General features: G+C 44.2%; 1 protein-coding gene across 2 annotated transcripts in view; it reads left to right on the forward strand.

Annotated features, from left to right (window-relative positions):
- DCBLD1 (discoidin, CUB and LCCL domain containing 1) overlaps positions 1-15771 on the forward strand; it is an 81091-nt gene extending 65320 nt beyond the window's left edge. For both annotated transcript variants that reach the window (XM_045010210.1, XM_045010211.1), the window contains exons 10-15: positions 4395-4542; positions 4634-4750; positions 8102-8192; positions 9473-9522; positions 10615-10734; positions 13447-15771. In XM_045010210.1, the coding sequence (XP_044866145.1) occupies positions 4395-4542; positions 4634-4750; positions 8102-8192; positions 9473-9522; positions 10615-10734; positions 13447-13967 (1047 nt within the window). In that variant the 3' untranslated portion in view covers positions 13968-15771. The remainder of the gene's footprint in view (positions 1-4394; positions 4543-4633; positions 4751-8101; positions 8193-9472; positions 9523-10614; positions 10735-13446) is intronic.
- Positions 15772-17412: the final 1641 nt, after the last annotated feature.

Raw genomic sequence — 17412 nt, forward strand, 5'->3', positions numbered from 1 at the left:
TGGTCACTCTCATCATTGTTTGGAACTTGGCCACAGGCATGCAGATATCCCCTTTCAAAGCACCATTTCTGACATCCCTCATGCTTATCTGCTCCGGGACACAAAGCAAACCATTTCTGTGGAATGCTCCTGTGTGTGTGTGTGTGTGTGTGTGAGAGAGAGAGAGAGAGAGAGAGAGAGAGAGAGAGAGAGAGGTGGGGGGTGGGAGCTGATGTCAGGTTTCCCCCTTTCCCCTGCCGCTGTTTGAACTTACAAGATAGCATGCTGACACACTCTGCCCCTCATGCTTTGCAAACCCTTTCTGAAGCACGCTGCAGCCACTTGCACACTGGGGTAGCTACCACAATGCACTGCTCTCTGCGACGTTGCAAGAGCTGCTAATGTGGACTTGCTCCACAGTCACAAGGAGCACAGTGTGAACACACAGCAGTGCTTTCCCTGCTGCTGTCTCCAAGGGCTGCTGTAACGCCCAGCACTCTACATTTGCAAGTGTAGCCATGCCCTTAATATTCTACAACCTCAGTTTTTTGCCTGCAGTGAAAAATTTGTACAGTAACGGCTCTGAGCTATGCAAACTAGATATTTAAAGTTTGCAGGTTTGCACTATTCCACAATGGTAATTCTTAAAAGTTTTAAAAAAAATTGACTTGATTGTTTTTAAATTCCATGTGAATCAAAGTTTCATTAGGGTAAATTTCTAACTGGTTCTACATTACTCCATCATTTTAAAAATCTCATAAGAAACTGTTATACATGATCTTAAACAGAATTCAGCCAGGGCTTAAGGTTTATACACTTTTCATTTAAACAAACTAATAAAAAGGTCCACTTGTAGAATGGGCTGACTGATCAGACAGATTTTGTAAATACAATGAAGAGAACATAATCAAACAGTTCTTCTTCGAGTATTGTCCGTATGGGTGCTCCACTGTAGGTGTGCTCATCCCTGCACTGCTGATCAGAGAACTTAAATAGCAGTGTCTGTTGGGCCCACCCACACGCTCTTTCTCCTCGTGCTGCGCCATGAGGCTAGCCAGCGAGTGCGGGCTAACCGTCCTCACTTCCTTCTCAACTGCCCCTGGCTAGGGACGGAACCTTTAGCTGTCCATTAGCTGGTTAGCAGATCGTTAACTCCCCTTTTCATTTGAAAATCTTTAGCTTTTAAAAACCTTTTAGCTTTCTTCTGACTCTTTATTTGGCGGGGCCTAAAAGAAGAAAAGTCTTTGTCCTTGTGTTGACCCCCAGCCTTGGAGAACGGTATCCCCAGCTCTCCTGGCTTCAAGTGTCGCACTGCAGTGAGGCGATCCCAGTCATGGACAAGCACTCCCAGTGCATTCGCTGCCTTCGTGAGGGCCGACTGAGATCCCGCAAGGACAGAAAGCGCCACCAGAAAATCATCTGCATGGAGGCGGCTCTCCGACCCCAGCCCTCTGGCGGGCGTGAGCCTTCCCATTAATGTTTGATTTCAAAGGATAGTGGGTCAAAGAAACTGTCCAGGGACCCCTCTCACAAGTCAAAAAGAGAGCTGGAAGTCCCCTCAGCGAGCCCAGGAATAGCAGAAAGCGATCATCTCGCTTGGTATCCTCTGCGCCGCCAGCACCGAGATCATCTGACACCCATGCCTCATGGCAACCATCTTTGTCTGGTACCATTGATAGACTCTTTGGGCACAGGCATTGAATCTTTGCCACAGAGAGAGAATGGCAAACATCCCGGTACGCGAGCTGATGGTACCACCAGAGGCATTGGCCCATCTGACACTAGAGAGATCAGTATGAGCGAGGTCCCCATCACGTGTCCTCCCGTTTAGATTGTGCCCCCCCAGTATTGGGAGGCACGAGTCGTGTATGCCTGTGGGGATATCCCTGCACATCAGTCTCCTTGAGTTGGGAGCAGTCAGGAACACCTGAACCCATTTCCTCCCGCTGATAACCGGATCACATACAAAAATCCTAATAGACAACGTAGCCCGCATATTTTATATCAACCATCAGGGAGAAGCCAGATCACCCTCCTTATGTACAGAGGCCATGAAATTATGGAACTGGCGCATCTCTCACAACATCACCTTGTCCGCGGTTTACCTCCCGGGCACGCAAAACTCGATAGCGGACAAGCCCAGTCACAAATTTCCATATGACCACGAGTGGGAGATGCACCTATCGGTACATCACAACTTGTTCACACAGTGCGGAACACTGTCCGCAGATCTTACCAGAACAAGAAGTGTCTGCAATACTGTCCCAGGGTGGGGATCAGACAGCACTCTCTGGGCAATGCTCTCCTCCCTCCATGGGACAAGGGGCCTTCTTTACCCCTTCCCTCCATTTCCTCTTCTGCTGAAGGGTCTGCTAAAGATAAAGAGGGGACGGAGCTTACATAATTTTGATTGTTCCCACGTGGCCGCAACAGACCTGATACCCTTATCTGATGCAGCTTGTGATGTGTCCGTTGATCTCTGTTCCGGCCACTTCGCACCCTCTCTCTCAGGACAAAGGTTGTACCACACATCCCAACCTGGGGATCCTCTGCCTCAAAGCATGGATCCTATGTGATTCCAGCACCTAGAGAGCTCCTGTTCTACTGCATAGCAGAAAGTCCTCCATACAATGCACTGACCTGCAGAAATGGTCCAGGTTCCAGATTTGGTGCATGTCCCAGCTAATCTCCCCAGTGTCAGAAACTCTTCCACATATTCTGGAATATTCCTTGACCCTTAAAAAATCAGGGTTATCCCTGAGCTCTCTCAGGGTCCACTCAGGGAAGCTATTACAGTATTTCACCAGCCCATAGAGAGGTGCTCGGTACTGTTGCACCCTACCACTAAAAGGTTCCTTAAGGGAATAACACACCTCTTCCCTCAACCTTGACTTCCTATCCCCTCATAGGACCTAAACCTAGCGCTGAAAGGACTGACTAGCCCCCCCCCACCCCCACCCGGAACCTATAGCCACCTTCTTCACTACCACACCAATCGATGAAAACGGCTTTTCTGATTTCAGCTACCTTGGCTAGAAGAATAGGAGAAATAGCAGCTCTGATGGCATATCCCCTGTACACAATCTTTTTCCCTGACAAAGGTTACACTTAGGCAGCATTCAAGGTTCATCCCTAAAGTGACCTCTTCGTTTCTCATGAATCAGTCTATCCACCTTCTACCCCAGGCCTCACCGAGATAATAGAGAGGCCATACTCCATACCTTAGACGTTAGGAGAGCCCTTGCATTCTACCTCAATAGGACAAAGGCCTTCAGGAAATCCCCTAGACTGTTCCTCTCTGTGGTGGAAAGGTGTAAGGGCTCAGCGATATCAGCCCAAAGACTCTCCAAGTGGGTCTCGAATTGCATCAGACAGTGCTATCAAATTTGTAACATTACCACTCTGATCTCATGGAATGTGTACGGATCGAGTCCGATCTCATCTGTCACCTTCCTCAGGAATGTCCCCATCTCGGAGATCTACAGAGCAGCAACATGGGCCTCAGTCCACACCTTTGCAGAACATTACATGATCATCAGGGACTCTGCCTCTGATGCCATCTTTGGCTCCACAGTACTGTCATCTGTAACTAACCTGATGCCGAAGTCCCAGCCCTCCCAGGGGGGGCACTGATCAGGAGTCACCTAGAATGGAGCACCTATGGGGACACGACTCGAAGAAGAAGCTGTTACTCACCTTGTACAGTAACAATGGTTCTTCGAGATGTGTCCCCCTATGGGTGTACCACTACCCGCCCTTCTCCCCTCTACTTCTGAGTTCCCACTGATTCTGCAGCAGCGAAGGAACTGAGAATGGTTAGCCAACATGTGCTGGCTAGCCTCATGGCGCAGCATGAGGAGAGACTGCACACGTTTGGGCTGAACAGACACTGCTACCAAAGTTCTCCGATGAGCGGTGCAGGGATGCAGACACACGTACAGTGGAGCACCCGTAGGGAGACACACATCTCGAAGAACCATCATTACTGCACAAGGTGAGTAACTTCTTTTTGGTCACTCATTTAGATTTTGCTGAAGAAAAGAAGTAGTTTACAAAACATTTTTCATGATTTAATTTCAATAAAAAGTTTTATTTTGCTTTTGATGCAGGAGGTATTGTTAATTCAAACACAGTAGCATGCATTAGCACAGTGCTGATCAGAAGATGAAAATGGCAAGTTTTATTTCTTTGTCCAAGCTGAATTAAGTGCAAAATGTGAACTTTAGCAAAAACTGTAAAGTAAATTTCTTTTAAAATGTACTTCTAATACTCCTAAAGTTACAACACAGTTGAAGATATTTTTGAATTAGTTTTAGATTGACAAGTGTCCCTCTTTAAATTTAAGATGTTCTGTATTTTTAACAACTCACTCTGAAAACACAGCAATTAAAGAGTTTATGTGCTTTAAATTGCAGGTATTCCAAGGCAACTCTAATTATGGGGACGTAGTACGTAATAATTTTATCCCTCCTATAGTGGCCCGCTATGTGCGGATCATTCCACAGACCTGGCATCAAAGAATAGCATTGAAAGTGGAGCTGATTGGTTGTCGAATAATGCAAGGTAAGTGGCAAGCAATATTTCCAGGAGCCCAGTGAAGCAATGGAATCCCCAAACCCCTACAGCTCAGTTGTTTTCCCTTTTCCTTTTGCAGCTAACAACTCATTTACTTACCCAATGTGGCAAAGGCCAAGTCAAACCACAGGTGTAGCGGTTGGAAAAGAAGACAGAACCATCACCGAACCCATCCCGTCAGAAGAAACTAGCCTAGGTAACACTAGAACAGTACGGTCTCTCTAAAATGTGCCATCTTTTTGAGATGTATACTTCCTGTTCTAACAGCCATCTTCACTTTGCCAGATCAAACTGTTCCCATCTCATCAATGTTCTTTAATGGTTATCTGCAAATGTGAGGGTGAGGGGAGTCCTCTTTGCTTCTTTATGAAGGATAAAGAGAACTTGAAATCCTTAATTTTTTTTAAACCTTTTATTTATTTATTTATTTATTTATTTATTTATTTATTTATATAATATAATATATATATATAAAATCAGGTATTACCTTCCCTATTTTGTCTCCTTTGACAGACTCAGAAAAGTAGATTGATATCTTGCTCAGACCTTTGAAGGGACAGTGATGTTGATTTTTTTTTCTTTTAAACAAATAACTTTTCTTCCAAATGTTTTTCAAGTGTTTGAATTTAATAGATGTTAACAAAAACAAACCCTAAACTCTTAAATAGTCTGAATAAAAATCCTTTCCTCTTTCAGTTAATTAGGTTTTACTTCTTTGGTTTGTGTGATGTCCTAAATCTACCAGTTTTCTACTTGTCCCTAGAGTCTTTGAGGAAAAGTTGAGTAGACAAGACCTGAATTTCTAATTCAAAAGAAAAATTTAAAAAGTGCAAAAAACACTTTAAAACAATTTTCAGGTTGTCTTTTATCTTTGTGAATCAGAGAGAAGTGACATGGGCATATATTCTTTTTCGTTTGCAGGTCGCTCTTAATTTTGACCTGCACTGTTTTGAAACATGGGACTGACTCTGTTTTTTGGAATAAAATAAAACCCACTTGTTCTTACAATAGTGGTTTTGCAGAGGATAACTTGCTAGAGACCTTAGGATCCTTGGGTTTCCAGAGGCTGGCGCACGCACACACACACACACACACACACACACACACACACACACACACACACACACACACACACACACACACACACACACACACACACACACACACACACACACACACACACACACACACACACACACACACACACACACACACACACACACACCCATTGCTGAAAAGTCAGGTTAGTGCTGTACAAAAAGATATATCCAAACTAAATAATCATAAATTAGGTCAGTGACTCAAAAGACCAACCAGAGCAATACACCTTACCTTCCCCTAACTATGAATAGAAGTCTGAGTGGGTGCTTGGAATTCAGTAAGATTAATATGAATACATTGTAACTGAAAAGCACTTTTGGTGCTATTCTAATAAACCCAAAGGTTGACTGAGATAGAATCATAGACTTTAAGGTCAGAAGGGACCCTTATGATCATCTAATCTGACCTCCTGCACAACACAGGCCACAGAATCTCACCCACCCTCTCCTGTATCAAACCTGTGTCTGAGCCATTGAAGTCCTCAAATCATGGTTTAAAGACTTCAAGATGCAGAGAATCTTCCAGCAAATGACCCATGCCCCATGCTGCCGAGGAAGGCGAAAAACCCCCAAGGCCTCTGCCAATCTGCTATGGTGGAAAATTCCTTGCCAACCCCAAATATGGCGATCAGCTAAACCCTGAGCATGTGAGCAAGACTCACCAGCCAGGCACCCAGGAAAGAATTCTCTGTAATAACTCAGATCCCATCCCATCACAAGCCATTGGGCATATTTACCGCTAATAGTCAAACACCAATTAATTGCCAAAATTAGACTATCCCATCATACCATCCCCTCCATAAACTTATCAAGCTTAGTCTTGAAGCCAGATATGTCTTTTGCCCCCACTGCTCCCCTGGGAAGGCTGTTCCAGAACTTCACTCCTCTGGTTAGAAACCTTCGTCTAATTTCAAGTCTAAACTTCCTGATGGTCAGTTTATATCCATTTGTTCTTGTGTCCACATTGGTACTGAGCTTAAATAATTCCTCCCCCTCCCTGGTATTTATCCCTCTGATATATTTATAGAGAGCAATATATCTCCCCTCAGCCTTCTTTTGGTTAGGCTAAACAAGCCAAGCTCTTTGAGTCTCCTTTCATAAGACAGGTTTTCCATTCCTCGGATCATGCTAGTAGCCCTTCTCTGTACTGGTTCCAGTTTGAATTAATCCTTCTTAAACAAGGGAGACCAGAACTGCACACACTATTCCAGATGAGGTTTCACCTGTGCCTTGTATAACGGTGCTAACACCTCTTTATCTCTACTGGAAATACCTCGCCTGATGCATCCCAAGACCGCATTAGCTTTTTTAACGGCCATATCACATTGGCGGCTCATAGTCATCCTGTGATCAACCAATACTCCAAGGTCCTTCTCCTCCTCTGTTACTTCCAACTGATGCGTCCCCAGCTTATAACAATAATTCTTGTTATTAAGAGGCCCTGTGGGGAAAAAATAGTATGAGATTGTGTAAGTAAAGGCTTATACCATAATGCATAGACATAAGGGTGACAAATTAAAATTGCACAGGAAACCTTAATTTTGGCATTTCCTAACATTTGCGTGCTTAATTTTGTAACCTTAATATTTTTATTAGATTTGTGTGTGTAATTTCAAAGTTTTTTCAAAAAGCAAACTGAAAAAATTATCTTGTGCTGTCTTGTTGATACCACGTGGTTTATCAGCAGGGTTGGAACCTTTAGTTCCACTGCACAGGCCTCTGCCACTGACTCTAATGAAGTAACTGATACCAGTGGGCTCAGACAAGCACTTTGCCAGTGGATTTCAAAGATATTTAATGACAACAGAGAATGGAGAGACTCGGGACTCTTCTTCAACCTTTCCCTGACCTGTCTTTTCCCCACCCCTGGCTCCTTGTCATGGTCCTATTCTCTTTGCCTACCCAGCTCCAGTCTCTACTTTACAGGTTTTTCATCCCTGTCTCCTGGCCCAGTCAGTTCTAGTCTTCCCCCTCCAGGCTCCTCCTCCAGTCTGTTTCTCTCCCCTCGCCCTAAGACTGGTTCCCAGTCCTGGTCTCCCTCCCTGAGTTCATTCTATATCAGTCCCCTCTCCCCCACAGTTACAAGCAATTGACAATAGGGTCTTTATAATGGGAAGTGTCAGGCAACCTTAATAGGTGGTTCTACCAGCCCAGACTATAAGAAGAAAGAATTTACCTTTGGAAGGATGTATACAGGTATTGAGCAACACAGAGACCTAGAGAAAATGGGTTTAGTTCTTTTGGAGTCAATACAACTGCACCTATTTACATCAAATCTAAATTTGGCCCACAGTCTCCTGCAGTATTGTGCCTTCACTTTCTCACGCACTCTTGAATTAAGATTTTTATCATATATTCATTTTCAGGGTATTTTCCTAAAACAAAATGTATCTAGCTCTGGAAAACTGTGCCCTTGTTAACTTTGTTAATTTTTTTTTTCCCTGCAGGGTTAAAACTTACAGCTATAGTTGTCCCGGTCTTAGTAGGGCTGTGTCTGTTCCTGCTCTCTGGGATTTGTATCTGTGCAGCCATACGAAAGTAAGATTTTATTTTTCATCATATAAATTAAACCAACTGTAGTGGCATAAATCAGGGGTTTTCAATCTTTTTGTTTCTGAACCACCCCTCCACTCTACCCCCCCCCCCCAATATGCTATAAAAATTCTATGGCTCAGCTATGCCACAACAACTGCATATAAAAGCCAGGGCCAACGTCAATGGGTAGCAAGCAGGGCCCATGCCATAGGCGGCCCTGTGAAGCTAATGGCTTGTCTACACAGCGCTGTAACTTTCTCGCTCAGGGTATGAAAAAACTCCCCCCTGAGCTCAGCAAGTTACAGCGCTGTAAAGTGCCAGTGTAGACAGTGCACCAGCGCTGGGAGCTGCGCTCCTCGTGGAGGTGGGAGTTTTTAGAGTGCTGGGAGAGCTCTCTGTCGTGACTACACAAACCATGTTAAAGCGCTGACGCAGTAGATCTATTTAACATTGCCAGTGTAGACTAGCCAAATACAGAGGTGATGTAAAGTAGCACCCCTTACGCTAGCTCAGATTCCGATATAATTGGTTAATCTGCCTCAGACCTATCTACCCCCATTTACTGACTAATAACTGAGTCTAGGCTGGTGTAACTTGCACACCTAGGAACCAAAAGAAAGTAGAGTGGAAGCTATTTTACCCCCCTCTTATTGGTGGTATTGCTACATTCATCTCTGCTGGTTCCTTGATATGTAACTCAGTGGGCCAAATTCAGAGCTGCCGTGTAAGAGGGTGTATTAAACACATGTTGGGAAGTAAAGCTCGGCAGCTGTCACACACGTTGAGAAGGCTGGAAAAAGGTAAATTTCACTTGCTTAGACACCCCCTACTCTTCCATTAATTTGAGCTCTGCCCAGTGGATACAAATGTTCCTGTCAGCAGATGGAGTTTGGGGCTGGAGACAAAGTTCCCTTTGACATCACCTCCCTATGAAAAGGGCTTGCATCTCCTCAGGATCCAGTACCTAATCTAGGGTTTCTAACAACTGTGCAAAGAATTCAGGATAGCAATCCTAACACAACCAGGAAGATAACATCTGAGCTGGCACACAGGGACATGAACTGCTAAGAGGTCACCATTTTCCAGCTCAAATAGCTGGGGGGAAACAAATGTAACAAGATTAGCATTCATGTCCCCTACTGTAATAAGTGCTGTTACCCAGAAACTAAGGGGGGATGATTTTCCTCACCTGGTAAACATGATGGTTCTCTCCACTGAAGCTAAGGCATGAAGGTGAAGTGCTGTGACGGACAAAACCTTACAAACATATTCCTGTCTTACAGGAGAGAGACAAAAGGAGGTGCTTATGGTTCATCTGCTGCACAAAAGCCAGGTTAGTGGAGAATCATGCTCTTTCCTTTCTATCGGTTGGTGGGAAGGATCAAACAACTGAACATCAATTGCATAATTTTCCTTTCATTTTAATTCACAGTATCACAAAAGGGGTTAGGGAAAATGATACCACTACTAGTGCCACCTGAAAACAGCAGCCATCGCATGGCTTCCACAACAGAAATGCAATTAGCAAGTGAAAGAGAGACTTTGGGTCACAAACTTTGAGAGTGTTCCTACTGGAAAAGACACCTACCCTCCAGAAATTGTCCCTTTCCTTTCTCTCTTCTGCAGCACATGGGGTTAGCCTCTCCCTAAGGAGGCCAAGACATGGTTTTAATGTGGCTTTCTCTCTCTAACTCCTAAAAAAGCCCAGTAATACTGAATTGTGCTTCATTCATCAATATCTGAAGAGAACATTGTCTGGGGGATTTTGCTTTTGGAAGATGTCTGCAAAAACCCTTTTGAAGTAACATCTTTTGTGTCTCAGTTGATTAGCCTGTCTAGGGTGGCTTTCATTTAGGGTAGGAAATCTGAGTTCAGCTGCTATTTAGTTTCTCTCTAGTGGAGCACTCTCCTCCTCTGCCAATTAGATGGTGAAACATCCATCTGAAACAGAAGAAAGCAAAAGAAATTCACTTTCCCTCCACTTGTCTCTAAAGCAATCTTGAAACAGACCAACACAGAATACTCCTCTCTCAATAGGTGCCAAAGGATAATACTTATCCCGTGATGGGAGAGGGCCCGAGAGACCAGTCTCCAACCTAAGCCTGAATATCTATACTGCAAGTTCATAACCCCGATGCCCAGGCCTCGGTCAGCTGCGGGTGTTTTACTGCAGCATAGACAGACCTTAAATGTTCAGGTGGACCCCGCTGCCATGCACTAAAATTTCCCTAGCGCGCTTTAATTTACTCCTGTTTCGAAATAGTGTAATTCAAAGCGTACTAGTTAGTGCACAGTAGCAGGATCCACACAGACACTGAGTGCACAGCAGGCTAGTGCAGGATAGATTTACACCCCAGCTTGTCGTGAACTAAGTGTTCATGTGGACAAGCCCTTAATGTTTTCTGTGTTCATTTATTTCTTCTAGGTTGTTGGAAACAGATCAAGCAGCCCTTTGTCAGACATCAGTCAACGGAATTTACCATCAGCTATAATAATGAAAAGGAGACTCCGCAAAAGCTGGATCTAGTCACAAGTGACATGGCAGGTAACAGTTACATCTTTTGAGACCCATTCGCTTTCTTCTGGATGTATAGTACATAATGGCGAGAGGGGCAGGCAAATACTATCCGAGCAAAACTCTGGGTGCATCAAGAGTAAACATGTGAGGCAGGACCCAGGAATTAATGTGCCTACCCTTGGGCATTGAACTAGTGAAATGAGAGAATATATTGGAAAAACGTACAGGAGATTTCTTAATTCTCCTTAGTTTTGAAATTAAAACTTCCCTCCGCGATGTGGAGAGAGATTTGTTATCTCCTTGTGAAACAGAAATAATTTAAGTGATAGACCTGACTAGAATAGGCTAGACTGCCATTGCTGATTGGGATTTTCTGTTTCTTTAGTCACGTTTGTATTTAATGTCTTATTTCTTCACAAAAGTTGAGTGACCTGAATAAAGTTTGTCCAACAGTTTGAGCTGTGGCCTAATGCCCAGCTAGAGATCATATTGAGACCTCTGTTCATGTCACTTCGTGCCTGAACCGCTGTGGAAGCCAGGCCCCCTGAAGTCAACCGAGTTAAGTAAAACAATGATGTTTTAATCTGCTGTGTTAGCTTAGCTGCAACTCATTGTTTGGACAGAGCAAATTCCAGCCATCAGGCCCTGTTTGTATCCCAAAGGGATACTTCATTCCTCCTCTAAGCACCTCTTGTCCCTGCCTGTGTTGTCTCTGTCTGGAAAGGTTAGTGAGCCCAGCCATTTTATGGGATCAGTCAGCACTGCATGGATCTTCCCTGCAAGACTAATTTGCTATCCCCAGCATCCCAAAATTCCAGCTTGCCTTTGATATCAGTTGGCAGAGGAATGCAGTGAAGACCAAATAAAATAACTTGTGACTTTAATTTGAATTCTGTATGACACTAACATGGATGTATTGGTGCTTGCTGTAACAGGATCCTTCTGAATAAATAATGTTATGATGGTCTATTTAAAAAAAAAAAAGTTTATTATATGAGAGGGGTGAGTAAATATTACTTGTGGTTATGTGAGATGATACCCTGCATGGATCCACGCTTTTTGCCTGATGGCCACTACTTCATAGAGGGTTCCAAGCACTCATGCCATGGGGTGAAAATTTCTAAATTCTGGGGATTTATACAGGCAATGTTTGAGGTCTGGTATTTTATGAATACTTGCCTTAAAAGCAAATGGTAAAGCTGAAAAAAGTGAGTTAAGCCCAGGAATGTGTGCTGAAGGCACCTCAGTAACCAGGTTGTGCAGGGGATTCGCCTTAGAAATTTTTATTTATTTATTTATTTATTTAAATCATAGAATCATAGAATATCAGGGTTGGAAGGGACCTCAGGAGGTCATCTAGTCCAATCCCCAACTAAATCATCCCAGCCAGGGCTTTGTCAAGCCTGACTTTAAAAACCTCTAAGGAAGGAGAGTCCACCACCTCCCTAGGTAACCCATTCCAGTGTTTCACCACTCTCTGAGTGAAAAAGGCTTTCCTAATATCCAACCTAAATAAATCCCTAATATAATTCTTCGCTGTCAAATTCTCTAGTACTTACTAGTCCCTAAAGAAATCCCAGAATGGATCTGAATACTTTATCACAACATATTAGGAGTTCCTAATGGAACTAAAGGTGGGAGTAGCGTCAGAGAACAATTTGTTATTTATTTAGTACACCAGTAGTCTCAGCACTGTACAGATAAAGACAAGACCTTCTCTGTCCCAAAGAGTTTACAGTGTAGTTTGAGATGCAGAACAAGAAGTGCCGGAGAATTTCCCCAGGGGACGTAGGGCTGAATTCAGCTCATGTCGGAGATGAAGTTCAAAGCCAAAACAAAAACTGAATTGAACTTCCTAAGGACTACACCAAAACGTGGCAGTCTCTATCAGTGCTGTGTAACAGAGCTGTGCAGGTCAGTTCATCTGCAAAGAGAAGGGGACAGATTTTAGTTTCTTAGTTTCAGGCTAGTGAAAATGTTGCAATTTTCTCTTACTTTACCAAAAAAAAAAAAAAAAAAAAGTAATTTTCACCAACATAATCCTTTGGCTGGGGCTTTCTTGGATTGGAGTTGCAAACACCCCTGTTGACACTGCAGTCCTCTGATCTTACCTCTGGCTCCTCCATGGCTCATTTGCTGGTTCTGATCCTCTTCCTGCTATCTTCCCAGATCTAGGTGACCTGTCCAGTAATCGCCTTCCTTGCTGTTCCCACTCTTTCCTCACCTCCAGCTCCAAGCCAATATCACACATTACACACTTCCCTTAACCCGTTGGACTCCAACACCTTCCTTCTTGGTTGTTGTCCCATTCAGCTTTCTCCTTCCACTTGCCATTTGACTGTCCTAAGATTCCTTGTTAGTAATGCAGGAACTGGGGGTGGGGGAGGAGGTTAACCATCCTTTAGGCATCACAGAGAACTTCTCACATGTGAAAAAAATTCATATCAGCTTCATGCAAGATCCCTTGCCAGACTTATGAAGAAGCCCATATCCTGCTGACACTGAACTTTTATCCTCGCTCTAGAACCATAACTACCTCTGACAAATAATGATTCCTTCACTGAATGAAGGAAGTTGGCACAAACTGAGTTTTCTTACATTCGGAATGAGAATTCCTACCGATATAGTAGCTGGGTCTCTTAACGTTTTTAAACTCTGCCTCCTGTTACATTATATATGGTGAAATCAAAGAAACCAATAGTCTGTCTATATTTTTGAGCTTTTAATGCTTCTTTCTAGATTATCAGCAGCCTCTCATGATCGGAACTGGGATGGTAACAAGAAAAGGATCCACATTCAGACCAATGGACACAGAGGATGAGGAGAAGAAAGATAGTTCAGTGATCGAGAACCACTATCACTGCCCGAACAGAGCTAGCCGTCACGAATATGCGTTGCCCTTGACCAACCAGGAGCCTGAATATGCCACCCCTATTATAGAGAGGCATCTAGGAAGAGAGAACAATTTTTCCTCTGAGAATGACTACAATGTACCTGTAATTTCTTCTGCTCATAAACATTCCCTTTCTGCTGGCAGTTTCAGTAATGCGGGTAGGACCGATGTCAGGAATGGGGACTATCAAACACCGCAGAGTCTAATCAACTATGATAAACCTAAAGTTAACAGTGTTTTGACCTCAGTGGGCTACTGTACTGACTATCAGAAGCCGCAAACTAATTCACTGGTGAATGAGGGTTATTCAACACCCAGAGACTGCCTAAAACCAATAAACCAGACAGCAATGACAGCACTCTTGTGACTTGCTGAGTTGAGAGATTTGCTGCTCTAGTGAACAGTGTTACTATGTAGCTACTGGAATGAATGTATTCTAGTTTAAAAGGATTCCACTCCAGCAGCTAGAAGACAAACTCAGCCTGTGTACATAATATTGCAGTTCTGTTGTGTTCTGACACTTGAAGGCCAGAGTACACTGATAATCACTGACTATAGCAAGAGAAAATTATCAGTGAAGACTCTACATTCTGTAACTGATTTGTAATATGTGCAATTTGTACATAGTTTTTATTTAAGAAAAATAACTGAGTTTCCTTTCGTCTGTTTTGTTCTATGTATTTAAATAGTAGGAGAAACAGCTGTTGCAGAAGTTCTTGTACAAAAAATCTTATGCTCATCTGAACTTTATTTTATCTTCTGTTGTGTTAGCAGTCTTAAACTGTATTCTCCTATGGCTGTGGTGGTTCATGTCCTTTCCCAGGATAGCTGGAAATAAGGCATTTTAATAGTTTTATTCTTGAAGAGCAGAAGAAATAAAACTACTTGAAGCATAAATGTGCACAAGAGGGTGGATGAGCAATTCATTGTGATACTCAAATCAGACTTAGCAGCTACTTTTTTAGAAGCAGTCTTTACATGCTTGAATTTAATTTGATACTAGGATGCAAGATGAGTCTATCCATGTTATTGTTTATTTTAAAGACAAGTGGAAAAGATTGAAGCCAGTCTTGGTTCAAGCAGAGTGTTTTTCATTGTGGTGATCACTGGAACGTCATCTTTTTTGGAATATACAAAATCTACATCTGTGAATCTGGCTTTTCAAGAAGTGAATTAGAACAATTTACAGGCAGTGTAAGTTTTAAACTTTTCATTGAACTCTTGGGTTATTTTTCTTTTCAGTTTAGAGTTTTGCCCCTTCGGAAGTATTTGCAGACCAGGCAGTGCAAAGTGTATGTGGTCTGCTATGGCATTTTAAATTGTTGGAGATCACATCAGCAAAGTTGTTTTCAGATCGTTTCTTTTTGGTGGGAAGGTCATCTTGGATTCTTGTTTGGGCACGATACTTGCAATGCATTGTGCATTGGGACCATTCACCCACCTGGCACCTCCCTGAAATTAACGGGGCTCCGGGTGGAGGCAGGAGCTTTCCTTTGCTGTTCTCCCTGCAACACTGGGACCTTGTTTTGTACTCAAAAACGTACTGTAAAATGTCAAGAAGCCCTACTCTTGTTGGGAGGAAGAACAATCATGTATTGAAGGCACAGAGCTGAGAACCAGCAAGTTGATTGCAGTTCTGTTAACAGATGTGTGGCCTTGGGCAAATCACTTAACTTCTCAGGATCTTTAGTTTCCCCATCCATAAAATGGAAATGATATTGACCAGCCTCAAAGGGCAGTAGTGAGGGCTAAATTAATTCTTTGTAAAGCACTTTGAGATCCTCGGTGGAAGGTGCTATAAAAGTACAAAGTATTATTATTATTTTATTTAAGAACATGCCCTACCTGGTCGTAAAACAAGCTCTTACTAGTTTTCCTGTGCTTGTTTCACTGTGCATGTGCTGTGGACTGTAATGGTGCAATGACCTTCTGCTGGTGCTGAACTAAATGGTGGAGAGTGTATGTTGGTGTCTCTCCTGTGTGGAAAAACCAGTCTAACTATGTAGCCTTCTCATGTTGCTGTCAGTGCAATTTCTGTGAAATGTATGAAACACTTCAAGTCCTGAAGTAAAACTGCAGCAGCCTATTTGCTACACCACATTGGGTGATATTGTTTACTTTTGTTGTTTACATACATGTGTAAATAAAAGACACCAACCTTTGCAACTCTATCAGGCAGGACTGGAGTCTAGCTCTGTTTTATCATCACTTCACACCCCCGCTGTTGCATATCCTGAGGGAGGAGAAATTTGACAAACACCCAGAAATAGGTGTTCCTTACCATGTGCAAAAGTAACAGTTGTGCTGCTAATGTGACTATAAAGGCCTTGCTAAAAAAAATATATATATATCATCACTCCACCTCATTTAGTCTCTTTGACCCATAACTTTTGGGGCAGGGGAAGAGAGCCGAGGAAGAAATTAAGACTAAACTCCATGCTGGATTTATATAATGAGTAAGGGATGAAGATACCCTCCTCATGAGCATGATACCAATACTCCACCCACCCAATTAGTCCGACTTGTTACTCCGCAAACAAGCAAAGGCTTGTACACTCTCCCACTTACGTCACTCAAGGGGGTGAATAAGCACCTTGAGTGATGTAAGTTACACCGACGTAAGCGCCTGGTATGGGCAGCGCTATGTTGGTGGGAGAGCCTCTCAGGGAGGTGGTTTTATTATCCTGACGAGAGATCTGTCTCCCATTGGTAGGGCCCTACCAATTTCACAGCTGTGGAAAATGTGTCACAGACCGTGAAATAAGATCTCTCTGAAATCAGCCAGGCTGGGGAGGGATGGGACTGATCCTTCCCCACGGCTGTTGGAGGGAGATCAGACCCACCTCCACAGGCAGCACAGGAGTGAGGGTGTATCATCCGTGCTTCTGTGCTGCAGCAGCCCAGCCCTGGGCTCTGGGGATCCACCCCCCGCGGCTCTTCTTGGAGCTCAGGGGGCCAGGGCTGGGGGCTGCTGCCACCCCTGCTGCAGCCCCAGGCTGCTGCTCCTTACCTCAACCCCCCATGCACACACCCAGTGGCTCCGGCTGGGGGTCACCAGGGCTCGGGGCTTCCAGCCCCAGCAGCTCCTGCCCAGCTTGAGGCTGCCCTACCCCCCATGGCTCCTGCCTGGGCTCTGGGCGCTCAAGCTCTGGGGCTTCTGCTCCCCCCCCCCATTGCACGTGGCTCCTGCTGGGGTTCAGGGCATCCAAGCTCAGGGCTTTAGCCCCCGCAGCACCTGCTGGGGCTCAGAGCTTCTACCCTGTGTCTGCTGCCAGGGCTGGGACACCCATTTTTCAATTTGGGGCCCCTGGGTCCATGCGTTAATCCACCATTGGCCTTGACTAGCAGCTAGGCGCCCCCGGTTGGGGAGCTCCCAGCAGCACTGGGGAGATCGGACCTACCTCTGCCTCTGGGAGTCGTCCCCCGCCCTCCCCCAGCTGCAGGAAACTCTGGGAACACTTCAGCTGCTGGGCTCTGAAGGCAGCACAGACGTGCATATGGCAATCCTGCAACCCCCCTACAAAAGCTGTGGAACCCCCCGTCCCCTTTTGGATCCGGACCCGGATCCAATTTTAAGACCTGTGGCCATGAAATTGACCAACATGAACTGTGAATTTGGTAGGTCTCCACCCACTGGCATAGAAGCGCTGCAGCTTCTAGTATAGACTGGCCCAAGGCCATCAAAGCTACGCCCAGGCTGTCAGGAAGAGGCACTGAGAGCGCGTATCAATATCAGGTTATTAAGCGACCGATGACATGGCTTGTACTATACTAATAATCTTGGCATGCCTCGGCCAATTGATTCCTCCATC

This window comes from Mauremys mutica, chromosome 3 (assembly GCF_020497125.1).
Source record: "Mauremys mutica isolate MM-2020 ecotype Southern chromosome 3, ASM2049712v1, whole genome shotgun sequence".
Lineage (NCBI taxonomy): Eukaryota > Metazoa > Chordata > Testudines > Geoemydidae > Mauremys > Mauremys mutica.